This window comes from Mesoplodon mirus, assembly GCF_964341445.2.
Source record: "Mesoplodon mirus genome assembly, chromosome: 19".
Classification (NCBI taxonomy): Eukaryota; Metazoa; Chordata; class Mammalia; order Artiodactyla; family Ziphiidae; genus Mesoplodon; species Mesoplodon mirus.
In genome coordinates this window covers 37,154,405-37,163,122 of record NC_138995.1, presented here as the reverse complement: position 1 = coordinate 37,163,122, position 8,718 = coordinate 37,154,405, and the positions used below count along the sequence as shown (strand labels likewise).

Here is an 8,718-nt window from a genome sequence, read left to right as displayed (position 1 = left end):
CAAACCCAACAGTTAAGATTTTGCCACACTTGCTTAACTGTATCTCCCTTTTTCCTGAAGTCATTTAACCCACATTATAGCCACATTACCATTATCATAGTCACAATATTAATAGAAATTCTATCATCAAATATGCAATTAAAAAAAATTTTTTTTTTTTTTTTTTTTTTTTTGGCTGCATCGGGTCTTCATTGCTGCGTGCGGTCTTTCTCTAGTTGAGGCGAGCCGGGGCTACTCGTCATTGCAGTGTGTGGGCTTCTCATTGCGGTGGCTTCTCTTGTTGCGGAGCACAGGCTCTAGGCATATGGACTTTCGTAGTTGTGGCGCACGGGCTTAGCTGCTCCGTGGCATGTGGGATCTTCCCAGACCAGGGCTCAAACCCGTGTCCCCTGCATTGGCAGGCAGATTCTTAACCACTGCACCACCAAGGAAGCCCAAATATGCAATTTAGAATTAAATTTCCCTGGATGTCTCTGAAATATATTTTTATCGTTTATTTGCTCAAATCAGGGTCAAGACAAGGTCCACACTTGACAGTGGGTTGCTAATTTTTAATTTTAAAAGCAATACATGCTCATTGTTAAAAAAAATTCAAATGGTTTAGAAAGTAATAAAGTGAAAAGTAGAATTCCCTCTCTCCCCATCACCCACTTTCTACACCACACTGTTAACTTTCTTGCATAACCTAGAAAATTTTAATGCACATATAAGCATGTCTCTCCATAAATGGGATAATACCATATATATGTTCTATAATTTTTTTCATAATAAAAATCAGTACATTAAGATCTATCTTTACTGGCTACAAGGTGACCTCCCATATGTATGTGGCAAAATTGAAACCCTTGCTGATAGGCACATATAGGTTGTTTTCAACCTATATGGGCCATTTTGCTACAGTAAAGGTCACTTTGCATACATCTCTGCCCGCTTGTTCAAGTATTGCTGAGGGATAAATTTCTAGAAATGGAATTGCCGGGTGAAAGTATAGGCATGACTTTTATTTGGATACATATTCATCAAAAGTGAAAAATTCCATTTTCCCCACACCCTCACCAAATCTGATAGGTGAAAAAAGTGGGTCCTGACTACCTTTCAGAGTTCCTCTGCCCAGCAGTTTTCTTTCATTTTTTTAAATTTAATTTTTATTTTATATTGGAGTATCATTGATTTCCCAGAAGTTTTCAATGACTGTTCATTCAAATTAAAAAGTCCCGTTTGAAATAGTTAATACTAGCAAAGTTACAATCTAAAAAATTTTCAAGTACACACCAGCAGAGAACTACAAATATCCAGAAAATTAAAGTTTCATAAAAGCTCCCTCGCCTTTCAAATAAGGGAGGCTAACTTCTGCAGTACCTCTCATTTGTGTGGGCCTGGCCTAAACAAATCCCTCAAAGGAACTTTGTTGAAAAGTTTCTCTAGGTAGAGAATAACAGCATATAGGGGGAAAAATTAAAATTTGATAGCTATCAGATTTTCTCTGGATCTGCCCTGTCTTATATAGAAGCCACTAACCATATGTGGCTATTAAGCACTTAAAATGTGGCTAATGCAACTGTATTTCTAATTTTATTTCATTTTAATTAAACGTAAAAATACTAGAAAATATTTAAGATGCTTGAACAACTTGAATATGTGACTATATTTTTCCACAGTAAATTTTATGAAATCTAAATACAAAGTGTATGTCTGATAAAAATCTAGAATCTGAACTGGCATGTATTTTAAGTGTAAAATACACACCAGATTTTGGAGACTTAGTATGAAAAAGAATCAATAATTTTTATATTGATTACATATTGCAATAGGTTTTGATATGTTAAATAAATTATTAAAACTAATTTTACCGGGGTCTTTTTAGAGAAGCTATCAGAAAATTTTAAATTATGTATATGGCTCATATTATATTTCTATGAGGGAGTGGTACTCTAGATCAGGATAACTAACTGTACATTTTTCTGGGGAGAAGATTCATAGCATTCCTCCAAGAATGTGAAGTCCCAAGGAAGGGAAGAATCACCATACTATAGATAGAACTATAGATATCCTCTATAGCTCCTTCTGGAGGCTGCCTTCAGAACCCTTAAAAATAAAGCATTTTACCAAATCACTGTTACTGGCCCATGAAAGGGAGGCTTCAGCAGCCATCTCTTCTGATATTCATCCACAAGCCGACAAGCTTGGAGCAGGCCTAGATGTGCTGATACTGAAAATCTTAGCTTCCCAACAGGGGTTAGTGTTCCAGGGGAAAGTTATAACTGAAGAAATGCAGCAGGAGGATTAATATCTCCATCTTCTGCCTCTCTCCCCACAATAAAAAAAGTCTTTATTATGGGACAAAAGTCCTGAAAGGCAGTGAAACTGTTGCATGGCTAATTAAAAATTAAAAGTAACTAAAAACTTCTGACCCAAGAAGGTCATGAGAATAGCACAAAAACTTCCTTACAACTAAGGAAATTTAAAGGATTGTTTCCTTTTGAATAATAAAGTACTCCTTGTTAATCATTTCTTGAAGTTAGTTAAGTGATGGGTATATACCTGATAAAACAGTAGGAGAGCAGTTTTCATTTGTTTTCTCTTGATGCATCATTTCTGTGTTTCTCTCAGAAAAGCTGAACATCATTACATTCTTATCTCTCTTTCACATATTACATACCAGTTCCCAGACTTACTAGACCATAGATTCATAACTGTGGAAGAGAGATCAGGAGGGAGACTGCCAATGTCAGGACAGGGCAGAATTAGGAGAGGGTAGAGGTATGTACAGATTTTAAAAGCATATTCAAAACTATCATTGCTCTGATATAACCATGACAGTCAGTACATTTTGAAATTTCAAAGAATATTAAAGGATGCATGTTTTGTTTCTCCAAAGGGAGCACAAGCTAAAACAAGTTTGAGGATCTCTGCCCTAAATCCACATTGCTTCACACTAGAGCAACAAATGTAGTACAAAATGTTAGCTCACACTTGAGCAAGTCAAAAAGCTAGGAATTCTTTGCACTGGAGGAGGTAACACTGACTAACATGCCCTGCGTGATAGTCCACTGGGTTCTTTAATCAGAGTAAGCTTAGACTTTAAATTTAACATATGCAAAGTAGAAGCTTTCCTACCTACCTAAAGCATGCCTACACTTATCACCAAAAGTAGGTACACTTGAAAAGTAATCACAGCATTTCAACTGATCTTATAAGGCAGAAAAAAGTTCTTAGGTCAGTCTCTCTACAGCCACTTTTCATCCACAAGGAAGGCAACAGCCATAACCTTTTTTTACAAAATAAGTAGAAGGCCAGATTATTAAAAATCTTCAGTCATGACTTCACCACCAGTCTCAGTAATTTCTGGGCCCATGGGAGAAGCAGAGTTGAGGATTAGGGACAAGGTGGAAATTTCCTTAACCTGTTGGCAGCAGTCACCACGTAGAAGTGTTTCTTAAGGTAAGGAGAGAAAAAAGGGAGGGAAAATGGCATATTTTTAGATCAATTACTTTAAGAAGAAACAATAAAAGGACTTGCTTAAGTTTAGCCACTTGGGTTTGTTTAAAATTGATAACTAAAGGGGAAAAGAAGATTCTAGCAAAATTATAGAAAAACAGTCACATGACTTTCAGGGGCATGTTTAGAGCAAGTTTGAAGTGAGAAAATATGTTATCTTACCCTTTTCGTGTGAAAAATGGAGCACCCTAGAATGGTATTTTTCAAATTGTAACTCACAACCCACCAGTGGGTCATGAAATCAAATTGGTGGGGCATGACTAACAACTTTTTTTAAATGAAACTAAATATCATAGAATAGAAAATATCAGAGTGCATCACACTCTGTGGAGCAAATGTCGCAGTATTTTTGTTTCACATGTGTGCGAGTATACGTGTACTTGTATACTGGCTCTCTGGGTAAAGCATTTTGGTTTGTTTTTTATTGAAGATCTAAGCCAATATCAAAATGTTGGAAAGTCACTTCCCTGGAGGACAATTGTTTTTAAGATACATTCTATGTCCATGGTTCCAAAGAGTTCTGTTGTAAACAAAATTATAAAGCTTTTAAAGCCTAATAGGGCTTTCTTAGGCCCTTTTTCTAAAATGTGGAGGAATCATCCTCAAGCTACAGGCAGTTAGTTCTGAGCACTGCACTGCGATGTTCATTGAGAACACATGCTCAAACTTCATTCTGTCACTTCAGGTGTTCACATAGTATGAATTAAATGCTATTTTTATGCCAGTCACTTTTAGTCTGTGGCATTTTTTAATCAAGGTAACAGGTTTTTGACATGAAACTCTTTTCCCCCTAAATAATCTATTTAGAAGCAAAACGTAAGTAAAAACTTAGTACACTTCTTTCAAAGGACATTTTAAGAAAACAAATGCTGCTTTTACTAAATGAAAAACAGATACCTTCCATTTCCTCTGAGCCATGTATTTCTGCAGCAATAGTTGGGATTTGAGACGAACTTTCGATTTAGAAGCTTTGGCAGGCAAGTTATTCAACCACTCATGTTTCAGGCACTGTGTGGCACTCATTCTGCAGCTGTGAAATCAAACAGCAGGTGAGATTTTTAGTTGGGGTTCCATTTTTCTGGCTATCCAAAATCTGTTTAATTGGTAGGAAGCTGAGTCAGTGGAACAGATTAATCATATAAGCAGATTCATGCCACGTACTAAAAAAAGACCTCCTACTACCTAAAATTCCCATCCTTAAAAGTGCAAGACTGTCGTTAGCAAAATGTTCCCTGCCCTCTATTGAGGAGATGTGTCCTAGTGATTAATCACCACCTCCCAGAGAGAGCTGGGGAATCAAGGCAGGACAGTAGGAGGGCCAGCTGTGCCTGGAATTGCTCTTAAGAAGTAAAGAGCATGAGCCTTGAAAGAAGCTCATCTTTCTTCACAGAGAATAATGTCAACTTGTTCATCTGAATTAGAAATATATTTCTTCTCACATAACTTTTCACAATAAGGAAGAAACAAAACAGTCAAGGCCAGGGAACGAGAGCTGTCTCAGAGCCCAGATCTTGGGCCCCATCACTTGTAGTTATTTCCATATGTCTGAGTATCGGAAAACTCAGTGTCCCAACCCATAACCTTGATATAGCTACTGAAAACGAAGTAGGTCTTCATCACCAAGAAATAAGGTTTTCTGTCTTTTATTCTGGGGAATAACAACTGCATATCTCAACTTTTTTTCAACATTAGCCTATGAAAAGCAATAACTTAGAAATAGGCCTAATTTGTAAATATGGTCCTTTTTAAAACTCTTGTCTAGATTTTATGCTCCTAGTTGCTTGTTTCTTAACTGACTTCCTTTGTCCCTTTCCCTGCTACCTTTTCTTTTTTTCCCCCAAAGAAGTAGCAGACTAAGAAATCCTGGACAGAATCGGTCTACAGGGAAAAAGGACCATTTGCTTCAGCAGCCCTGCCCAGCACCAGCCTGATTTCCACAGCACTCAAATGGATGGTCACCATCAGGATGGATCATGGGTGACAAGCAATAAAGGGTACCTCTTCTCTTTGATCAGCAACCGGGAGACAAAGTCCTTGGCCTCCTCTGACAGCCCTTCAAAGGTGTCAGCATCAAAATTCCAGCTACAGTTCACAATGAAATTCATGGTCTCTGCATCTGTTTCCCCTAGAAATGGGGACAAACCACTGAGCCTACAGAGGAGAGAAAGGACTGTCAGTATGTGGAAGCTATACCAACACACATCGACAAGATAGAGAAGCCTCTTACAAGGTCAAGCAGAACTAACCAGAACCAAGAGGGTTCAAAAGAAAAGCACCCCCATTGCCTCTCCACAGGAGAAGTCCAGTGCGCTCAATAAAGGAAGTGGAAGCACTGAAAAATTGACAGCAGGGAGAGTGGTGGAATAAGTCCCCTATCACGCTCACCACATTCCCCCTTACCCTGAAGTAAAGAGTAAATTGGGGTCCAACCCAATATGCCCATTTATCAGGTACATTTGACTGAACATTAAGATAGCTTGGCATGTCTCTGAGACTACCCAGGCCTCAGGGGCCAAAGGAAAACTGGCTTTATTAGACTCCTCTAGAGGAGGGCAGAGAGATGAGACAACTTCACTGGCTGGCCTTGGGCCACAATATTCCCCAACCTGGTGTAGCACACACACAAAGTGTGGGCAAACAGTTAAACTGTAATAATAAGACTGGGAGCAAAGCTTGATTTTGTTGAGCCTCTGAGGAAATAGCTGAGGAATGTCCACAGTTGGAGAGAGAGGAGGACATTTAGTCTGTGCACAGATCTCCTCTCAGCCCATCCTAACTCTGCTTCTTCAGCCCACAGAAAACAGGGAGTGCAGAGCAGAGGGACAAAGATAGAAGATGCAGGAGCTGTGCCCTGCCCTGCCCTCCCCTCTCCTTACCGCTTCAGTGCACTCCAGCCCCACTTGCACCACAGCTCCTGCATTCCTTTGCCAGAGGGCTTTCTCTCCAGTGGAAGCTGATTTATCCACCCAGAAGTTTCGGGGAATTAATAACTCTGGGACCAGCCCACTGGCAACAACTGATTAGAGTCAGTGTATTAATACCGCAACTCCCTCCCCCACTAGCTGGCCTAGCTCTGAGTGGGTGTCCCACAGTGGGCCCCAGTTCCCTGCAGGATTAAACTCCAGGTGCCCGCAGTGGTTACTGACTCCACAACACACACTTTACTGGCTGCCTTCCTTCCCCATTTCACTTCCCCACTTCTCTGTTGGCTTTTCTTAGGGATGCCTCCCCAATAAACTCCTTGCCCTCAAATTTTTGCTGCTTCTAAGGATACCCAAACTAAGACAAATGGCCCCCATTCCCATTGGGGCGTCAGGCCCCTGGGTACTCACAGCATGTAGGTGATGACTCCCACACTCCACATGTCCGTTGGGAACGAGACAAACTCGTAATTGACAACTTCCGGGGCCAGGAACTCCGGAGTGCCAAAGTTCACCTTCAGCTTCTCCCGAGGCTTGTACCTGGGGAGGAGGGGTGCAGAGGACAATGGGAGTGAGCCCTGAGAGATGTGGATGCCCGGCTAATTCCTGGGGGGGGGCGCTAAACACTCCCCAAACCTTGCTGTCAGCCATGTTTTCTGGACATCATATCCCACCACGCGTGGTTTACTGGGAAATCATCACACACCCAGGCCCTAAATGCAGACTTTCCTAAGTCACTGTGGAGAATAAGAAAACCACAGTCCTCCTCCTCCTCCAGGTATTTACAATCTGAAAAGAGGGAAGATCAATATATCTTAATCAAAAAAGGGAAGATCAATATATCTTATGTGACTGGCCTGCAGTCACATGGATGAACACAAACAACCTGTGCAGAAGCTGTGTGGGGAGGACTGCTCTATTGTGCATCATGGTTAAAGGGAAGACGATAGGAGTTATAGAAAGAGGCAAAATGCTCAACATCACTGATCATCAGGGAAATGCAAATCAAAACCACAATGAGATATTACCTCACACCATCAGAAAAAAATAGAAAATTGCAAATGATGGCTAGGATGTGAAGAAATTAGAACCTTGTCAGTAGGAATGTAAAAGGGAGCAGCTGCTATGGAAAACAGTATGGCAGTTCTTCAAAAAAATTTTTAAAGAACTACCATATGATGCAGGAATCCTACTTCTGGGTATATATCCAAAAGAATTAAAAGCAGAGTCTTGAAGAGATATTTATACACCCATGTTCATAGCAGCATTATTCAGAATAGCCAAAAGGAGGAGCAACCCAACTGTCCATCAGCAGATGAATGGATAAAAAAATGTGGTATATACATACAATATGATATTATTCAGCCTTAAAAAGAAAGGAAATTCTGACATATGTTGTAATATGGATGAACTTTGAAGACATTACAATAAGTGAAATAAGCCAGTCACAAAAAGGCAAATACTGTATGATTCCACTTATATGAGGTTCCCAGTGTAGTCAATTCAGAGACAGAAGGTAGGCTGCTGGTTTCCAGGGGCTGAAGGCAGGAGGAAAATGAGGGGTAGTTGTTTACTGGGTACAGAGTTTCAGTATTGCAAGGTAAAAAAAGCTCTGGAGATTGGTTGCACAACAATATGAACATATTTAAAGACTACTGTAACTAATCTTGAAAATTGCTAACATGGTAAATTTTATGTTATGTGTATTTTATACAATTACAAAAAGAAAAAGAACTAGAAAAAGTATTCTGAACATGAAGTTTAAGGAAGGCTAGGAAGAGAATTGATGGCTGTATGGGGAAGGGGTTGGAGAAAGTTGGTTTTTAGAATCAGTCTTGAAAAAGAAGAAAACCTCTAGCTGAAATTTAATGGGCAGCAAAAAAGATGTCCTTCAGTTGGAGAATGGATAATATAAAGTATGGTACATCTAGACAATGGAATAGTATTCAACACTTAAAAAAAATAAAAAAGAGATTCACAGAAAGATAGACAAGATGAAGAGGCAGAGGGCTATGTACCAGATGAAGGAACAAGATAAAACCCCAGAAAAACAACTAAATGAATTGGAGATAGGCAATCTTCCAGAAAAAGAATTCAGAATAATGATAGTGAAGACAATGCAGGACCTCGGAAAAACAATGGAGGCAGAGATTGAGAAGATGCAAGAAATGTTTAATAAAGATCTAGAAGAATTAAAGAACAAACAAACAGAGATGAACCATACAATAACTGAAATGAAAACTACACTAGAAGGAATCAATAGCAGAATAACTGAGGCAGAAGAACGGATAAGGGACCT

General features: G+C 39.5%; 1 protein-coding gene across 2 annotated transcripts in view; it reads right to left on the bottom strand.

Annotated features, from left to right (window-relative positions):
* Nucleotides 1–530: 530 nt before the first annotated feature.
* The window catches only part of MYLK3 (myosin light chain kinase 3), a 47,882-nt gene continuing 39,694 nt past the window's right edge, over nucleotides 531–8,718 (bottom strand). For both annotated transcript variants that reach the window (XM_082607152.1, XM_082607153.1), the window contains 4 exons: nucleotides 6,831–6,959; nucleotides 5,497–5,649; nucleotides 4,396–4,528; nucleotides 531–3,435 (listed from right to left, as the gene is read on the bottom strand). In XM_082607152.1, the coding sequence (XP_082463278.1) occupies nucleotides 3,376–3,435; nucleotides 4,396–4,528; nucleotides 5,497–5,649; nucleotides 6,831–6,959 (475 nt within the window). In that variant the 3' untranslated portion in view covers nucleotides 531–3,375. The remainder of the gene's footprint in view (nucleotides 3,436–4,395; nucleotides 4,529–5,496; nucleotides 5,650–6,830; nucleotides 6,960–8,718) is intronic.